This window comes from Hemibagrus wyckioides, linkage group LG25, assembly GCF_019097595.1.
Source record: "Hemibagrus wyckioides isolate EC202008001 linkage group LG25, SWU_Hwy_1.0, whole genome shotgun sequence".
NCBI classification, from domain to species: Eukaryota; Metazoa; Chordata; class Actinopteri; order Siluriformes; family Bagridae; genus Hemibagrus; species Hemibagrus wyckioides.
Genome location: NC_080734.1, coordinates 16,893,616 through 16,913,756, shown reverse-complemented (window position 1 = coordinate 16,913,756; position 20,141 = coordinate 16,893,616). Strand labels below are relative to the sequence as shown.

Sequence of the window (20,141 nt, the reverse complement as noted above, 5' to 3'; positions counted from 1 at the left end):
ACATTAATACAAGAACGCTGCAGTTTAAAAATAAGCCCAAAATGGGTTGGATAGCATCACATCTTCTAGCCATAGCTGTTCTCGTTTTTCATTAGGTGTAGCGCTGATCAAAAGTAGCGGTGCTTCTTGCCCTGTGTCTCTGGTTGCTCTTTGTTGGTTGTGCGCAGTGTGCAGAGTGTGTTTTGTACAGAGAAAGATAGGGCTGATATGTGATACCAGTTGACATGTGGAACCCAATCAGACCCCTGGAGTAATGGAACACATTTTGTACATGTGGGTTATGTGTGCATACACACACACACACACACACACACACAAAACATTGAAACCACCTGCCTAATATTGTGTAGGTTCCCCTCCTGCCACCAAACCAGGTCTGAGCCGTTGAATCATGGACACCACAAGACCCCTGAAGGTGTGCTGTGGTATCTGACACCAAGACGTTAGCAGCAGATGCTTAATGTCCTATAAGTTGTGAGGTGGAGCCTCCATGGATTGGACTTCTTTGTCCAGCATGTCCCACATACTCTTGAGATCTGAGATATGGAGAATTTAGGGGGCCAAGTCAACACCTTGAACTTATTGTCATGGTCCTCAAACCATTCCTGAACAATTGTTTGCAGTGAGGCAGGGTGCATTATCCTAATAGAAGCCATTGCCATGAAGGGGTGTACTTGCTCTGAAACAATGTTTAGATAGGTGGTACATGTTTAAAGTAACATCCGCATGAATGCCAGGACATAAGCAAGGCACATCTACCCAGCCATCCACATGACTGTATAAATCACTCAGATCCTTACCGTTTATCTTCCACCACATCGAGAACTGACTGTTCATTTGCCTCCTATTATATCCCACCTCTTGACAGGTGCCACTGTAGCAAGATAATCAATTTTATTCATGTTACATGTCAGTGGTTTTAATGTTATGGCTGATTTGTGTATGTGTATGTATGTATGTATATATGTATGTATGTATGTATGTATGTATGTATGTATGTATGTATACAGTCCCCTGAGGACATGTGGTGTATGAGAAGCCACAGAAACCACTGACATATATAAATACGTATAGTAAACATATGTATAGAAACACACAGACATGCACACACACTCAAAACACTTAATCCCAGACCCTGAGACCAATTCCAGGCCAGACATAGATTACTCAGGGAGACACAGTAGTAGTAAATAGTAGTGGGAGACGAACAGTCTGATTCTCCCGAGGATGTTTCTCTATGTGGCAGGGTTTACAGATAGGAGTCAGTGTCTGTCACTAATAAACTTTTGACAGCCATCGTTGTAGTCTGGTATTTGAGAAATGTATTTGATCCGTAGATTCAGTTGCATGATAGCTATGCCGTGATGCAGTGTGTGTGTGTGTGTGACATGTGTGCGGCTGTATTTAATCTCGGCCCTCATAAAGCCTTTCTCATCTGTCACTCCTTCTGTGTGGCTGCTTATCCTGTGAAGTGCTCCTGCCAGCCCTCTTCCTCTTACAGAGCACACACACACACACCCCTACACTCATAAATCAGGGGTCACATGGATGCTTCAACACAAAATCCCAGGAATTTTCAACCACTATTTAATTAGTTTTAAGGATGTTTGTAGAATAATGTCTTATTTTTCAGCCAGGTGTCACATCTTTAACTCAGGGAATATAAACTAGAGCACAGGGTGTAAATATACAAGTACTGCTTAGTCAGGAAGTCTACAACTTCTTAATGTTGCCTTTGTGTGAACCCTATAAACGTAAATGCCATGCACAGACTTATAAACTTCATTAGGAATGGCAACCAATGGACCCAGTTTCTGTAAATGCAGGCTGTTCTTGAGGCAACTGGATGAAATCTGAGGACTTTGCCTTTTACAAATACCATGTGTACTCCATGAAGTGTTCACTAAATAGTCCTTAACTTCAAGTACACACTCAGGGAAAGAATTTTGTTGTTGTTGTTGTTGTTGTTGTTGTTTGTTGCTGTTGCTGTTGCTGCTGCTGTAAATATTAAAGTGATGCCACACCTGACAGTGCATTGGTTAGATTTTTGTTGTGGTTTATTATTGAGCATGGTTTAATGCAGTGTGATATCAGTTTTAACCACAGACTTATAAACATATTTAACCTTATTCAACCATAGAAATACAGCTGTGATAATATCTCAGAAACCAGACCAGCACAAACAATGGTTGCAGCACACACAAAAAGAAACACGACACAAAAATATAGGCTTTATCCAATTTCTTTTTCAGTAGGGTGCCAACTTTAGAGGTCGCACATTTGCTTCACACCTCATAAATCAACTTTGACTCAAGCATTACTGATAATCAAATCCAAAAAAAAGTTGGATTACCTTAGAATTAGGAACTATTGTGTTTCCTTTCTGATATCAAACATACTATTAGCTCAGTCTCAAAAAAACAATATAGACTGATGTCATAAAAATAAACCTGACCAGGCATGTTGGACAGTGAATTCCTGTCTTGATGGCTGTCATTAGTTCGTGCACAGGCCGTTGTTTTGATGTCCAGTGATTATATGTTATTGTGCCAGGAGTTGGGCTTCAAATGCATCTTTCTGAGGTATGTAGTAAACCCAAATTAAATTATACATCAAATTCAAGTCAAGTTAAAGTTCAGCTTAGTTGTTTTAGTTAGTCGTGTTGGAAAAATTAAAGCTTTGATTAATGTATTAATAGTGAAAAGCGGGTGCAAATGAAGAGTAGCTCTAAATGTACTACAGAAAAGGTCAGGCTTGCTAAGTCTGTGTAGACGTGAAATAGTTCTTCATGTGCAACGAAGCACCACTGACATCTAGTGGGTATGAGGTTTCCTGTGGCAAACCTGAAACATCTCACATGCCACAACTTTCTGTGATTACCGACTACAAAGGTTAGGTTCTCGGCTGAGACGTGTCCGCCAATGAAAGTGTGCTTCCTCTGGCCAGTCATATTTGTACAAATGGAGTATGTGGGAGTGTTTTTTCAAGAACGAAAGACATTCCAGCTAGATACTAAAAGCTTGTGGACAAAGAGGGGAATCCCTGCCTTGTGTCCATGACCTTCTGAAACAGAGAGAGAGAGAGAGAGAGAGAGATAGGGAGAGAGCAACTAGAGCTGGAAATTACACTGCAGCAGAGCATCTGGCCCAAAACCACTGAGCCACATAGCTTCTAGGACCTTTAGAGTGTTATATGAGACATAGCTATGTGGGTTGTTCAGCTCTGGTAACCCATACCCAGCACTCCGAACACTGTTCCGATCACCTGCTTCTGAGGGCTAAGAGCCAGAGGCAGCCAGCGCTTCCTGCACTTACAGGACGACTGAAGATTGTGTGTCAAAGATTTACTCAGCCAAGTGTCAGCCTAGGGGCATTCTTTAGTTTTTAACTGGACAGATGGAATGCTTGTGATTAAGACACCTTCCTGAACACCTCACTGACCGGCCACGTGTTAATGATTTGGTTTGTACCATCTTCACCCTTCCAATAGCAGAGTATAAAGACATCCACGGGGGAAATAAGATTCATTTACTGACAGTCGAAGCTGATGGCTTGAAAGGTTAAATAAAGTTGATCGTTACACCAGTTGTATAAATAGTTGTATTTATAGTTCTGTAATAATTGTATATCTAGTGGATTAATACTGCCACCTACTGGCTATGCTATCTAGCCACCTTTAAATCCTGTATCGTGAAACAAATTATGCAAACAAGGCAGTTAAAGTTTAGAATAAAAATGACAATGCACACTAAAATTGCTAACAACTGTGTCTGAAATGATGCACATTTCCATTATGACAATATATTCGGGGACCTCAGGCTCCACTTCACACATTCATACAAATACAGCAACACATTGCTAAAGCTTTTAATTAAAATTCATTCCAAATTATATTCCATTTAAAATGGGTCATAAGCACCTTAACCGGATAAGTGCTCATGTTTCAGCTTCCTTTCTGTATACAAAGTAAAACCCAGCACATAACATGCATGCAGTAATCAGAAATCAAAGTAAGGTGATGGCTCAATCAATAAGATCGTGTGTGTGTGCCTGTTTTGTATAAACTGCATGGGACCACATCAGGAGTAAAATTAAAAATAACTTAGATTCAGGTTCTATGTACTCACTCATCTGTTCCTACTTCAGGTCATATTATATCTTTATTCACCTCTATGGCCAGCTGTGTGACAGAAGCAGATGACCAGCACAATCACAGGACAATTGAATCTAGTTAAGCACATACATCAGTATCTTAAATGTGTAAAGAATTACACAGGAGTCATTTTGGCAAAAGATTTCTTTATTATATGTAAGGCACTATATTTTAGTAAGGTACATTCTGCACTTTAACTGAATGTAATGTCTGCTGATTAATGCCTTCCTTCACCCCACTTGATTAGTGTCAGACAGATACAGGCTCTAAAATGTTGAGCTGACTAAATTAACAAAGTTCATTTGAAAATAAGTGCTTTATTTATTCATTTCTCAGATCTTGGCGGTTTGTTTATGGCTGTGGGGTATAGCGCAGGTATTTTTTCCCAGAAGGCAATTCCTTGGTGGTGAATCCAGCAGGGAAAAGCTTCTTGGCCTCTTCGTCTGAGAGAGAGGGGATGACCATCACTTCCTCTCCAGGCTTATGAACGAAGACAAAGTGACAGACAACCATGAAAGATATTCATAATGATGATAATGATAATAATATAATGATAATAATAAGAGTTAGTGTTACCTTCCAGTCCACGGGTGTAGCCACCTTTTTGTTCGCCGTCAGCTGCAGAGAGTCGATGACTCGAAGGATTTCGGTGAAATTGCGCCCTGTGGTGGCAGGATAAAGGATGGACAGCTTCAGCCTCTTATCAGGCCCAACAACAAACACCTGCAAAATGATGAAAAGTTTATAGACAGACAGTTGTTCACAGTGTTGAACATTTTGATGGTCTACATGTAGTCAAAAGGTCCTCTAGTCGAAGCAGCTGTAAAAATCGCTGCTGGTTGTCTTTTTTTCTTCACACCCAAAAAACTGTTAGTGTTTCTGGTTTCTGCTTTTAAACACTGAACCTGAACAGTGAACATTCCAGTCGTTTGAGAAGATTTAGTCAGGCAAATCACAACAGGCATATCTTTACGGTAAGTAAAGCAGTAATATAAAACCATGATGGTAGACCTTTCTTTCATTATCGACTAGCTTATATCAAGCTATCAAATTGTGCAACGGAAAAGTGTCCAGGAGATCAAAAGTTCACTTCCCTGTGATGCGTCATAGAATTTCAATGCAAAATAGATATTAATCAACATTTAATAAAGTTCAGCTTAGATAAAAAGTCTAAATTCTGTACAATGACACCTTTATAAATTTACTATTTAGAAATGGGTAAAGGCTTTCCTAGAAACCTTACAAGATAAAATCTGTCCTGATAAAGATATAGAATATTAAACATAGGCCAGCGCAAAAACGTTTGTCAAGAGTAGATGGATATTTTTCACGGTATAATAATATTTTATTCAATTATAAAATATTTAAAGTTATTTTAATACAATGATTTTTTTTTTTTATAATTTTTTATTTCATTCCTTGCTATTTGTAATAATCTAATCTTTATATCGGTTGATTAAGGGTTCAGAGGGTGGGATTTTGCACTATGCCTACAGGGGATTTTTTTTTTTGCTTGTTTATCTGTGGAGAGAGTACAACATGGTAAAATGTGGTCCTGTGCTGAAGGCTCTGGGCCAGTGATCAGAAGGCTGTTCATGTTTAGTCATTGATACTGTGGCTGGCTTTAGTCTTCTTACAGGAAAAATGTTCTTGTAGCCATTACCAGTAGCTACTGCATGATAGGCTGAATCTAGCTAGTGAGAGAAAAGTGGCAAATGACCAAATTGGGAGAATGGGGTTCAAAAACATTTGTGCTCATCTCCAATAGTGTTGATATAAATATAGATAATCTGTAAAAGTTAGAAACACCAGGTAGGAAATCCTATACCCAGAGGAGTGGTGTGGCTGTTATTCTAACTGATAATGCAGCACACAAGCAGGTATAATCAACAGCAGTTACTCTTCAACCGGTTAAGAGGTGGAATCAGGTCAGACAGGTGTGCTCCTGCTCAGCTGCAGCCCTATGAGAATAAGACTGAACACCACTGGTGTAGAATTTACTCCTTAGGGCTTCTGTGTGAACTTGGTCTAATTACACATAGATAAAGAGGAGATCTAGGTCATTAGGAATCAAGAGGGAAACTCACACAGCGGGCAGTTAGAGGCATGCCATCTTTGTCCCTCTCATCAGGGTCCAGCATTCCCAGGAGAACTGAGAGTTCCCGCTTGTCATCGGCAATAATGGGGAATGGCAGAGGATTGGCTGCTGTTTCTGAGTGAAGTGCCACCACATCCTACAAAAACACAAACAAGGGGAGAGAGAGAGAGAGAGAGAGCGAGCGAGAGCGAGAGTGAGAGAGATTCAGTTAACCTACAATGAATAAGTGGAAAAAAGTGACAATATGGAGTATATAAACTTTACCCAATAATCACTTTTCTATCTAAAATGGTTTTAAATGAAGCAGAAAATGTGATTGTAAGTATAAACGGCTAAAGTGAGTGAGTTGCTGTTTTTAAAAGGCACTAATAGTCTTTATCAGCTACTGGACCAAAGACAAACATAATATTATACTGTGGGAAAGATGAGCTTTTGCTGTTCACAGAAGTTCAGCCAAAGGTCTGTGTCTGTGGATGTGGATGTGGGTGTGAAAACAGGGCAATGCCGGATACTCAACTTACATTCCTATATTTAACGGGAATTAAACAAAGCTACAAAACCCTTTCCTTACCAAAGAGCTCCAATTCAGCACCTATTCAATAACCACAGGACCAGGATGAGGTGAATTATATACCTTCCGGTTGTAACTTGCCAGCCTGGATGGATTTTCTTCCGATAACATGCCCCATCGTGTTTTATTCCTTATTTGTTTGTCTGACACCATGGAAAGAGATGTGCTCTTTCAAACCTTCACAAAGCTTCCCCACTAGACTGATACACCAGTGTAAGGGACATTACTATGGGTGATGTTTGCTCATGTTATATATTACGCATGTTACTACACCTACACCTGACCTAATACAATAAATATTATAAATATATTACTTTATTCTAAATAATAAAAATGGGAATTAAATATATATAAAAAAAAAAATAATAATTAATTAAGGTGGTCAAGGCTGAAAATTTTGCCCAAATTTTGTCCATTTGGGGACATTTGCTAAAAAGTTTTGGAACCAAAGTGGCTTCATAACTATAGCTACATTATTAAATGTCATTTTGTCAGCCAGGTTTTTTTTTTTTTTTGTCCTTTGAGACTAGGAGGAGCTGTGTCCACCATTCAGAGGCAGTTCTAGGGGCCCAAAATGAAGGAGCCTGATCTCTGATTACAGTTATTTAGATTACTTTTTTTCCCTTTGATTTTATATTGAACTAAGTTCCGGAGTGGCTTAGTGGTGAAACTATGACCTGCATCATATGACCTGGTGATTCAAAGCAAACAAACAGAGCATTTGGGCAGTAAAACAGAGTTAATGTTAAACTACAGTAACAATGAATAACCCAGTGCACTATTTATTTGTACACGATCAGCTCAATAATCCCAATCCACACCTTGCTCCATGCACTGTGGTCCGCCACGCTGTCTATAGACAGGGCAATCATCTTCACACCGCGCTTATTAAACTCGTCGCTGAGCCTAGCAGCACAGGCCAGCTCGGTTGTGCACACAGGGGTGAAGTCACGTGGGTGAGAGAACAGGATTCCCCATCTATGAAGGAAAGGAGATAAAAAAAAAATGTGGTTCATTTAAATAGGTTAAATGATTCCGGTTGGTACATCACTACATGGATTTGTTCACAAACTTGGAGAGAGACTCTTGCATTTAACTTTCACAACAGCTTCATCTGGAGACTCTGGCTAGGAATCCATTACCCAGTGGACTATCACCAGATGAAATATTGCAGCAAGCATCCTTTTTTAAAGAAAAAACACCCCTCCCATAAGACTCATAAAACCTAGGAAATTGATGGTTAATAAAACGGCTCTCCAGAAGACCCCAGAATTGCTTAATGATGTATACATTTTAGTTAAGAAGTGCAACTCCAGACATTGCTCAACATTTTCATGCATCATTTAGACTTCTGCATCTTCATATCTGCAGTTGGCATGAAACACTTACACACACGTGTGCTAGGATGCAGTGTCATATTTAACAAACCAGAAAGTATAGTTTACATGGTTTAGTATTGCCATTCTGTTAAATTCAGAGGCTCATGAATGTGTGGTTAACGTTTAACAAAAACGAAGATCAATCATTGCTAGAAGCTCTTGGGGTTTTTATTTGGCAATAAAATTTGTGAGTAGCTTGTTGCCAGAAAAATCATCTGCCTTATTTTAAGTGTTCATAAATCAGGAAGAAACCTGAATCAAAGTTCAATGCAGGTCTGAGGGGAAGCACTCACACACTCACACACACACACACACACACTACAATGCAAAGGAGACATTGCCTCCTTTGAAGTTTCTGTGATGAACAGTACATGTACCCATCATCCCTTTCTCTGCAATTTGATGCACATACTACTGCACAATGCAGCAGAAATCGGGAAGGTACGTTTTCTTTCATCTCCCTGGATTTTAAGAGCTGCATCATTACAAGGCAGAGATATGTTCAGTGTTAAACACATTTTAATATTCATTTCATTCTTTGTGGAAGCAGTATCCTGGCTTAGCACTGACTTTAACATGATTTTCTCTTCAGTAGTTACCAGTGACACCAATTTTAGGCTTCATGTTAACTGTTGCTTTTTACACAATAGAGGGAAGTGCTTGAAACCACAATTTCCCCCATCACTTCTGGTTTCGATAACCATTCCAATGTGCTATATTTCAAAGAAAACTATTCTCATAAGCTATACTTTCTTTAGTTATACTAAAGATATTCTACAACGCTCTGAGCTCAACTGGCCTTTTCTGACTCTGTTGATTCTTATGATCCATGTAGTCATGTGTAACAGTCAGCATTGTGATTGGTTGACTAGGCAACACCCAGTGACGGAAAAAACAAATAACGATACAGGACCACTGACTACTTTACCCATGTCCACACTACATTAACAACTGCTCATATGTCTTTTTTTTTTTTTTAATCTGCTTAATTTCTCCCATTTTAACTTATAGCAGGTTATACAAATATGTGCACCATCAATAATCTAAGCCTGACTGCTAAAAATGTGGGCAAAGTTAGGGAATGTAAAGTATTGTAACTGTTTAGTGAGACAGAAATGATCTGAAATGAGACAAGTTAGAATCGAGCTGCACAAAATGCCAGAATTTTCCTGAAAAAGTCCTCATCAACACTCTGAATTGAAGTCAACTCAACTCAAAACTGACAATCTGAAAGTGGAAATCACCTGTGATGCATCAATCTCATGCTTATTTATATCTGCGAATACAAGCCTGCTGCATACACATTACCATGTGGCTTGCTGAGCAAACTTTTGGAAATACTTTGTCATCTTAGACCTTGATGACAGACTTTGTGAAAAAGTAAACAATTGCTGTTACATCAGAGATGTTCTCTGTGTCTATAGAATCTGTGTAGTTAGTTAAAGTTCCTCTAGTTTAACAACCCTTTCTTCTACATCTATCAAAAACTGTAATGCCAAATTAGAGACTTGGACGCTGAATTTGGTCAGATTTTAACAGCACTTTAGTTTAAGAAGAGGAAAAAAAAGGAGAGCCTAGCTACAATTCTTGTAGCTAAGTTGCATTTGGCAACTTTCCTGTACTCAATACGACGGTCCAGAGCAAATCACCGCCGCTGATTAAACCAACTAACCACTAACCACCAAGGTTCGCATTAACCAATCACTAGGACACTCCATATCATATGGGTGCTTCAACTGGTCTTTTTTGTTGTTGCTGTTTGTGAACTAAAATTAAATTTGTATTTGAACACGTCCTGTATGGGATGCAATATTGAAGAATTAATTTCTAGAAATGTAAATTTATCCCGAGTCTTTAGACACTTGACAAACAAAGATACATTTGTTTTCTATCTGTCTAAATGCTCAAAGGACACCACCAAAGGCCAGGGATTTTTTCTTATGGCATTTATTTCCTTAATAAATGGGTCCTTTCCTTATTTTTCTTTCCTCAAAATGGGGGAAAATAACTTTTTGAAAGACAGATATTAGAAGGCATGGTTTGTTCTCAGGTTTCATTTACATCGTGTCTGAATCTGATGCAAGAAAAACTAATAGGATTCAAGAACAAGGAAGATACAAGACAACGTGCTATTTTGTCATGCTCAAATGGCGATGTTAAATCTAGCAGAGGCATTAATAAATGGACAAAATATGGTTAAAGTATGGTTATGATCAATGTTATGTTCCAAGTGTTCCACAACTATTTCCATCATGTCTTGTTCCCTCCTTACTACCACAGACGTTATAGTATCTTGTAAATAAATAATCTATTTTCCATTATACAATATTTGGTTCCAGTCCACTGATTTGATTGGACCAGCAGTGCTCCAGGAGTGTTGATATTTAGTATAACAGCACTGGGACGTTTCTTTGAGTGTATCACATCAATTTTCTTGATGAAGCAGAAATAAACAAAACATTTATTCATAGTGTGTCCAAAATGTTAGCTACATAAGAAAGCAGATAGATATTCAGTAGAGCAGCACACTTGCTCATGTGATATTGACTAATCTTTGTAAAACTACATTGACTTCTATTGTAATCTATTCACTGTCTTCTCCCATGGAAAAGAGTTCTGTGTAAGACTAAACATAACCTGAACAAAAGAAACTCTGTGTGTGTGTGTGTGTGTGTGTGTGTGAGCTCGCGCACGACCACAAGTCACTTGGATGAAGTCCATTTATTTATTTATTCTTAAAGCAACACATTTGCCCATCTGATTTCATGTTGCACAAGAGCTGGCCTAAATTCCTGAAGAAATCCCCTTGTGTAAACCTTGTTTAAAGAGAAAATGATGATTGCATTAAAGGAGAAACATCCCTGGGCCTGTTTTTTTTCCCCTTCAGTCTATTCACCGTGACTCTGCAAGAATTCCCCTCCATAATAACCCCGTGATGATTCACCAGTCTGCAACAAACACGTACCTGATATCCCCCATGGATTTACTGCGCGTGACAAAACAACTAACACACACACAGCTATTTGTATCTTCTGCACACACAAAAAAGCCACAAACATTATGATACGTGTATAAAGAGTACGTCTGATCTGATTTAATCGTAGTTTACGATTCTTTGTGGCATAAAAGCTATATTAGATTTGTGCATGCAAATATCATGGAAGCGTCCCATTACACGTGACCGCTCACTAGATCAAGGTGTGTGTGTGTGTGTGTGTGTGTGTCGTCTGATCACAAAGCTACAGCCAAATAACCTGTCCATAAAAGTGGCTACTTACGAGTCGCCCAAAAAATCGTGAAATTTGATCTTGCCGATAGTCGTGTCCGCTTCAAAGTTAGGAAAGACGTCTCCTAGCAAGACCCCAGGCATGATGACACTCTCACCCCGTATCTCTCTGCAGAAAAAAAGCACGCTGTCTCCGAGAATTAAAGCTTTCTACTTCCGCTTTAAGTAAATCTCCAATAGGGTTAAAATGCGTTTCGTGACTTGATCCGATCAATACTGCGTCGGATTTGCGCATAAATATTTGCGTAACCTGCAGAGAGTGTTCTCATTCGTTTCTTGGAACAGTTTCATGGGGATGCTTAACAGATAAGGCACTGTATATTAAATTTGTTTGGGATAAACAAAATAAAAGCTTAGTAATTAGCCAAATATAATATGAGATAAAAATGCATAACTATTACTACTACTACTACTACTACTAATAATAATAATGATGATAATAATAATAATAATAATAATAATAATTGTTGTTGTTGTTTTGTGTGAAGTAAGCATATTAATCAATTTCAGTGCATGTTTACTTTCTATAAGCACACAGACACAAAAGGAGGACCTGTTTAGGAGTCTTAGAGCTTCTAGTCTAGCTTTTAGGGATTACAGTGAGTGCTTTAGACATAATAGGTTCACAGACAGACACTTTCAGTTTTTCAAAACACAGCTTCAAACCGGAATAAAAACAGGACCTTGGTACCAGCACTACTTTTCATTCTTCAAGTTACAGAGCTAAAAAATGTCAAATGTTATGCTACATCTCTCATATTCCTGAGAGAGTGTGGCGTTGTAAATAACACGAGAACTTGGAAATATTCAGTAATCACTGTGCAAAAATTAGAGTTGCTTAAACAAAACCAGTGTTTATGGTCATCAGGTTTTATTTTAAAGAATATGAATTTTGGAAGGGAGCTACAGGATATTCATGATCCTGAATATTAGTGATATTTCTTTAGCCTTCAGCAAAAACCAGACATGTTCAGGTTAGTTTTAATTGCCTCCTCATGTTTCCAGCTAATCATTGTTTTTAGGTTTCTACCTTTACATGAGTTTATTTTATTTTATTTTATAGATGACAGTATCATCAAAGTGTCATATAAGGATAAGTCTAAAATATTGTTAACAGAGCACGGATAAAAGTAGACAATATTTATTAAAATAAAATTAGAAACTGTCTAGATTCAATCTTTTCGCATAATCTTTTCAGACTATAGTTTTTATCTACGTCCCAAACCGCACGCTCGTCTCCTAAACACTACTTCAAAACCCAGTACACCACTGTTAGTTACTGTAGTGCACACTCTGTGGTGATTGCGTAAATGGTTTAGAATACAGCCTCAATTTTGGTCACGTGGTTCGGATTTGACACTCTCGCGCTGCTCTGCTGCGTACTGTACATCGTTCAAGAAGTAGTCAAAGATGGCGGTCCTGTACGGTCGGGATGGATGCGAGCACAGGTGTTTCCTGTAAAACGATGAACTGAAACCTTTGTGGGTGTTTTTAAAATAACAATAATAACAACAACAACAACAACAGCGAATTAGAGCGATATATTTGTCAACGATGCCGTCCCCGAAACCTGTCAGAGCCAGCAGCGCGCGCAGTAGCAGTGTTTCAGGAGTAGGCAGTGGTAGCAGCGGTAGGTACGAGTTCATGTCGCTGACACGGACGCCTCCACTTTCTCCTTCCCCTGCTTCGCACCTTCTACAAAGGCAGGGCTCGGACCCTACAACAGCGCGGCTCCGTGCCTCCGAGAGCCCGAACCGACGGCGCAGGGGCTCCGCTTCCTCTAACGCCTCCACGTCATCGACCGGCGGCGGGCAACAGTTACCGGAAGAGGACTGCATGCACCTCAACCCCTCCATCATCAGCGTGGCGCTCAGCTCTCTGCTCGCCGTGGACCTGTGGCTGTCCAAGCGGCTCGGTGTGTGCGCGTGTGAGGAGGCGTCATGGGGCAGCGCGCGCCCCCTCATGAAGCTGGTGGAGATTTCCGGTCACGGTATACCGTGGCTCATCGGCGCCGCGTACTGCATGTACAAAAGCGACAGCGCCGCGGGGCAGGAGGTCATGCTGAACCTGCTCATGGGTGAGTAATGTAACCTGACTTCTTCCCATCAGAAACCTGAGGAAACATGAGAGGTTCCACTGTCCCAGACACTCAAATGCTATTTTATAACGCAGTTACTTTCACCACCATATAACAGTCCAAAGGTTTGAAAGGTGAACAGCTCAGATTTCTAGATGTATTCCCACTTTGCTCTTATTATGTGCTCCACACTGCTGGGAAGTCTTTCCACTAGATGTGGGAGTGTGTCTGTGAGGATTAGTGATCATTCAGCTACAAGAGCATTAGTGAGATCAGACACTGATGTTGTAAGAGTGAGGAGGTCTGGGGTTCAGTCTGTGTTCCTGCTCATCCCAAAGGTGTTCAGTGGGGTTGAGTCAAAATCAGGGCTCAGTGCAGGACACTCCAGTTCTTCCACTTACATCACATTAACACACCAAGCTTGCTTTGTGCATCATCTTGCTGGAACAGGTTTGAGCCTCATGTGCTTCAGACTTCAACAGTTTGGGGAAGATCCACATATGGGTGTGATGGTCAGATGTACACAAACCTTTGGCCATATAGTGTAAGCTTAGTGCATCAATGAAAAATGCAACAAAAAATATATATTCTGATATGTTTGTTATCGCATAATTTTGGATGTGTTGCATCAACATTCGTTCCCTGTCCAGTCAGTCATGTCCAATCTCATCCGCAAAGGGTCTGTGTGGATGCAGGTTTTCATTGCAACCAAGCAGAAGCCACACCAGAGTCTACTGAAAACAAACAGGATCACCTGATTAAACAGCTGGAATCAGGTGTAGCTCCTGCTTGATTGGAATGAAAACCTGCACCCAGACCGGCTCTTTGAGGATAAGATTGGACATGGCTGAACTAGATCAGGGGTGTCCAATCTTATCCGCAAAGGCCGGTGTGGGTGCAGGTTTTCATTGCAACCAAGCAGAAGCCACACCTGAGTCCACTGAAAGCCAAGATCTACTGATTAGCCAGTTGGAAGGTGTAGCTTCTGCTTGGTTGGAATGAAAGCCTGCACCCACACTGGCCCTTTCTGGATAAGATTGGACACCCCTGAACTAGATGACTAGACTTTATCAAAAACTAGCTCTTATAGTCACAAACATTTCTCAGTTCATCTATACCTATTTTAATAGAATTTGAATTGGTTCAAAACCTTTTCACTGACCGTATATACAGGTGGGTGACATGCTAAAGGAAAACAACAACAATTTCCAACCTCTCTACATCCCTCAAACTTAACCAGGCTGTTTTTATTACAGTGTCTGCAATATGTAATGGACCTCATTTCTGATTCTCACAAGTGAGTGCTGCATCACTCCCGGGACTCCTACCTGTAGAACTGCATTAGCAAACATAGTTATGTAGCTAGCTATGATAAATAACTGTTAAACTAATATTGATGGACAACTATGGGTAATAAGTAATCACTTTGAAATGAGTCAATTAAAAGATTTTATTTAATTTTACTCTATGGCAAAAAGCTCTGAAACTAAAAGTGAATTTTACCACTTGAATTTCTTGCATAGTTCTAAGCCATTTATACACGAGTTTGATTATATGTTTTTATACTTGTTGATGCTGCTACTGGTGTTGAAATGAGTAACCTTCTTGGTATAAATCAATCATAGACACTTAGCAGGACATGCAGTCTCGAAAATATTTTTAAATTTAGGCTGAAATATTCTGGGAAGTCAGAAAAAAATAAACATCAGACACTCCTTTGGAATATTTGGTTTATTTTGGGAGATTATGTAAAGAAGACTGTTTTAAATGCTGAAGGCCAGGAATGTTCAACTGCTTGCTGTGATTTTTAACTCCATTATCTCAGACTAAATGGGTGTGGCTATCATGCTGTAAATGAAATGGGTGGGGCTAAGCTGCTGTAAATGAAATGGGTGGGGCTGAACTGCTGTATATGAAATAGGCAGGGCTAAACTGCTGTAAATTAAATGGGGGTGGCTATCCTGCTGTAAATGAAATGGGTGGGGCTAAACTGCTGTAAATGAAATGGGCAGGGCTACACTGCTGTAAATGAAATGGGCAGGGCTAAACTGCTATAAATGAAATGAGTGGGGCTAAACTGCTGTAAATGAAATGGGTGGAGCTAAACTGCTGTAAATGAAATGGGTGGGGCTAAGCTGCTGTAAATAAAATGAGCGGGGCTAAACTGCTATAAATTAAATGGGTGGGGTTAACTGCTTGTAATCAACGTGGGCAGGGCTATCCTGCTGCAAAGAAATGGGCGGGGCTAACCTGGGGTAAAATGAATGGGCAAGGTGAACTCACATTTCTAGGACATACAGGATCTTGCAAGGCAATATTAGAAGGTAGTAAACAGGTGAGGGAATGTAGAAAATGAGGTTATAAGTTAACATGAATAGGAGAAAAGTAAAGGAGAGAAGAAGAACAGTGAGTGATTGAGCGTCAGTACAGTTGTCTCTGCTTTTGCTTGTCTCTTCTTGCTTGTCTCTTTCTCATGGAGGGCTGAGAGGATTAAATCAATATAAAGAATCACTCCCAGAGTGGTGAAAGTTGTCTTCTGCTCTGCTTATGTGATTAAAATACTAGGCATATAGCCAGGAACAGCATACCGCAGAGCCCAGTATGTGTAGGGGTTAAATTGTATAATTCCCCACAGCAAGTCTCTGTGTGCTGGAAAAACCCACGTTAGTATATTTTTAGCAAGTTTGTCTCTGAAATCTAGCTGTTTCTCAGACTGCACCATCTGGTTGCTAAAACACCTGTGTTGCTTTGCTTTACTAAAAGAGTCCTAACAAAATTAAATCAGTGAGATTCATTTTAAAATCTTTGCTGTATTTGTTATCTGTGATTTCTGATAAAACTAGACTGGGTCATGAATTTAACTGTGTTTACATCTGATGCTAAAGGAATAGCAGTTGGTGTTGTGTTCGTATGTTGGTGTACTGACACTCTGTCTCTCTTTCTTTCAGCTTTGGTGTTGGACCTGGTGCTAGTAGCCATAGTTAAAGCGGTGGTGCGTCGCCGACGTCCTGCTCATAACCGAATGGACATGTTTGCCACATTCTCTGTGGACAGATACTCCTTCCCATCAGGCCATGCCACTCGGGCTGCTATGTGTGCCCGTTTCCTGCTGGCTCACCTGGTTCTCGCTGCTCCACTACGCGTGCTCGTCATGCTCTGGGCAGTTTTTGTTGGTCTCTCCCGGGTCCTTCTTGGGCGTCACAACGTCACAGATGTGGCCTTCGGTTTCTTCATGGGCTACTGCCAGTACAACCTGGTGGAGGCGCTGTGGTTGTCACCAGCGACACTGCAAAGCATGATGGGTCAGCTGGAGTGAAGCGAAAAGCAAGCAGTAGAGACACTGAGATCGAACACTGAAAAAAGATTCCATACAACTGACTTGAACTGTTGGCACTGTGATAGTAATAATTCCATATCATCACTAATATTTTGTGTGTGTGTATTGATCACAGTTTTGAACCGTGTATGTCTACTAAATATTTGGAAGCTAAATTTAAGGTGTATCCACTCTTCTACAGATATGGGTTTAAGAGGTGTGTCCTGGGTCAATGTGATTGTATAAGTCCCGGGGAAAAATTGGCTTATGTTGAGAAAGGACGACCTCTGACCTCTCCAGCCCAATGCTGCTCTGCCACTGTGTAATTACTGTATTCTACAATCACTTTCATAATCACAAATGACTTTAAGTCTTCTCAAAAGCAATCTTCAGTGTATCATAAGTAACTTAGTAGTACCTGGAAATCACAAAATTTTCCGATGTATTTCCAATGTTTCTGTGTGAATGGGTAATATGAGATTATGCTCATACTAATCAATAAGGTGTAATCAGCTTATATTTTCAATACTCTGAGTGGCTGCCACTCGCTAGAAGGTGAAAGAAGTATGCGTCCCATGTATGAAGAATGTGTAAAAATAAGGTCCATCAGTGGGATCAGATTAGAAACTAGAGTGAAAAAAAATCCAATTCCGTTTTCGTGTACTCTTCTAAATCTATGCATCTCTAATAAGCATGTGGATTATGGTGAACCTCACTTATATTGTCATAATGCAGACATTGTTTATGTGTTTACTTTTATTTATTTATTTTTGTCACTTTAACGAAGGATTTTGGTTAATGCAGAGAGTTAATCTTCTTTAATCACATGATGTCATTTTAGACCACTGATGACTTCTGAAGCAGGCTGTTTTATTTAATTGACATCATTTTTGTTCTTTTATAGAAACTGATGTGTTTTTTTTTTTTTTGCTGATGTCTGATGCCTTTAGTATACTGTACTGTTTCTTTATATTGGAATTATATTCACTGCCTACTTTATTAGGAATGCCTGTACACCCCACATCCATATTCATGCAATTGTCCAGTAAGACTCCATACCTTCTGTAGCTACAGGCCCAAAATTTAACCCTGTGAGTGGCAACTTGTTAATGACAGAGATAAGTGGAGAATTATTAGACTGGTTTAAGCTGACAGGAAGGCTACGCCAACTCAAATAACCATGCTTTAAGAATCGTGGGGCGCAGAAAGGCATCTCAGAACACACATGTCGAACTTTGAGAAGCTATAGCAGCATCCTATTCTTGTCTGACAAGAGTGCATCCTGATGTAGTCCTCTGCTGAGGCTGCAGAGGACAAAGGCTTATTGAAACTGGACAGATGAAGATTGAAAAAAGGCCAGTTTCAGTGAGATTGTCCCCAATGTAGCCTCACAGTCCTGTTCCTGTGATGAGTTGTGCTTTTCTGCTCACCACGTTTGCACAGAGTGAGTCACTGTGATCACATTTCTCCCATTCCGAAGCTTGTGTATCTGTATAAGTTTATAGATTGCACTGCAGCCAAATGTTTTATTGGATAATTGCATGAATAAGGAATGGTTACATTCAGTGTTTTCATGTTACAATAACATTGAAGTGTCCTTCACTAACACTGGCAGTTTAAGCATTTAATAACTGGGCTGATGATAAACAGAAATGTACACAAAACAGGGTTTTTATTTAAAACCTCCTTGGGCAGTTTGGTTAAAGGTTTTATTGGTTAAAGGATTTTCATAAAGCCAACAAAGTAGTCTGTTTTAAGCAGGTGCTTTATGTGTTGTAGTTATGCATGTTGTACGCTTCAGACACTTTCCTCCACACCTTCTGCTACAGCAGTGATTTAAATGAGGAGTTCATTACAGCACCATGAACATAGAAGATGTATTTCCTTATAAAGGAACAATATAACCAGATTTGTGACTCTCAGTCACTTATCATCTTGTATTATTAGTCTCTTTTCCCTCTGTTTTTGTGCTTTGTTTGTGCTTTTCAGTTTACCTGCTGATGTAACTCATAAGATGCTGGAGTTAACTGATTTACAGATGCACTCTCAATATATTCCTGATGTGAGAAACCTCTGTAGCTCAACACTGACGAGTATATTATTCTAACTAGTTTACCTTACGAGAGGTAATGCATTGCTTACTGTGATGTTGCATGCCAAAAGAACTGGGGGGAAGCCAGTTTTGTTACTGTTTGTGTGGTGCTTTTGACTGTTGTAACTTTTTTTTGGCAATAACAGCTGTTGTTTTCTTCACTCTGTGTATCTTCGGGTCTGCGGCCTTCGAGAAAGCGGAACACAGGCTCACCAAAGGCACTTTGTCATGTATGAACCGCAATAATTTTTTTTCCAAGTTGGGTTTGTTTACCAGGGACCATCTTTCAGGAGTGCAAGGCTGGGTGCTGAAGGTTCATGGCCTGTATTCACATGTATCTGGTTCACGCTGGTTCCATTTCTGTAGCCGTGACCAGTTCAGTCTGTGATCTCAGGTCTGTCTTCCAGTCCTGCGATGTTTCATGGTATGCCTTCATCTCCGGTGACTTCACCAGCTATTCACAAAAATGATATGAATTATAAATATCTACTCATATGCACTGTTGATGGGTGTATAACGTAAAAAATCTTTTGTCGGTGTCAGAAAAAATATGCAGCAAAAAAAAAAAATGTAAAAGTGATATCGATGTGTTGGTTATACATGTGAAATGATACTGTGTATTTTCTAAAAATAAATACAGAAATTACTGCAGTTAATATTAGTGTCTTTGTATAGGAGAGTATGTCTTGTAGAAATGCACTAAACGTAAGAGCTAAGAGCTTTAGGTCAGTGTTTTTGCATTACAGTATCTCAAACCCTGTGTGTATTGTAATGGCATTAGACATTATAAAACAAATCTATTTTGCACGTTAATATGGCTGAGTAAAGGTTAGATGGGATAAACAATTGCGCATGTGTATTTGTTTTTCAAACTTAACTTTTATTTTGAAAACTCATGGCATTTCTAGTTACATTTTTCTACTGATGCTACAAACTGATAAAATACAGGCAGTGTGTTTATGCAGCTTGGAGGTGAGCAGTTTATCAGTTACTGTCCCATTTTACATGAAAACGAAGAAATACTAGGTGGAAACCTTTCTATAATTTACAAGGTTATAGTTTTATCTTATTTGCTAAAAGAAAATTACAAAAAAGAAAAATACAATTCTGATCAGCCAGGCAGTCTCTCTCTCTCTCTCTCTCTCTCCCTCTCCCTGGCTGTCTCTCTCT

The 20,141-nt window shown here is 39.6% G+C and overlaps 2 protein-coding genes across 2 annotated transcripts; one reads left to right on the top strand and one right to left on the bottom strand.

Moving 5' to 3' along the window:
• Window positions 1-4,281: 4,281 nt before the first annotated feature.
• Window positions 4,282-11,649, bottom strand: prdx6 (peroxiredoxin 6). The gene is made up of 5 exons (XM_058378918.1): window positions 11,479-11,649; window positions 7,643-7,799; window positions 6,240-6,386; window positions 4,729-4,875; window positions 4,282-4,632 (listed from the first exon to the last, which is right to left on the bottom strand). Exons 1-5 carry the CDS (start codon window positions 11,568-11,570, stop codon window positions 4,504-4,506), a joined length of 672 nt encoding a protein of 223 aa, XP_058234901.1. The 5' UTR covers window positions 11,571-11,649; the 3' UTR covers window positions 4,282-4,503.
• An 877-nt stretch (window positions 11,650-12,526) lies between these two features.
• Window positions 12,527-19,622, top strand: plpp6 (phospholipid phosphatase 6). The gene is made up of 2 exons (XM_058378917.1): window positions 12,527-13,563; window positions 16,512-19,622. The coding sequence occupies exons 1-2, from the start codon at window positions 13,041-13,043 to the stop codon at window positions 16,877-16,879; spliced, it is 891 nt and encodes a 296-aa protein (XP_058234900.1). The 5' UTR covers window positions 12,527-13,040; the 3' UTR covers window positions 16,880-19,622.
• Window positions 19,623-20,141: the final 519 nt, after the last annotated feature.

What these genes read in the sequence shown, in the direction of transcription:
- prdx6 (XM_058378918.1), bottom strand. Translation starts at nt 11,570, where the DNA reads ATGCCTGGGGTCTTGCTAGGAGACGTCTTTCCTAACTTTGAAGCGGAC. An exon ending in TGCCTCTAACTGCCCGCTGT is followed by an intron (nt 4,876 to 6,239) that starts GTGAGTTTCCCT and finishes ATCATTTTGCAG; the next exon opens with GTGTTTGTTGTTGGGCCTGA. An exon ending in CTACACCCGTGGACTGGAAG is followed by an intron (nt 4,633 to 4,728) that starts GTAACACTAACT and finishes TTCGTTCATAAG; the next exon opens with CCTGGAGAGGAAGTGATGGT.
- plpp6 (XM_058378917.1), top strand. Translation starts at nt 13,041, where the DNA reads ATGCCGTCCCCGAAACCTGTCAGAGCCAGCAGCGCGCGCAGTAGCAGT. An exon ending in CATGCTGAACCTGCTCATGG is followed by an intron (nt 13,564 to 16,511) that starts GTGAGTAATGTA and finishes TCTTTCTTTCAG; the next exon opens with CTTTGGTGTTGGACCTGGTG.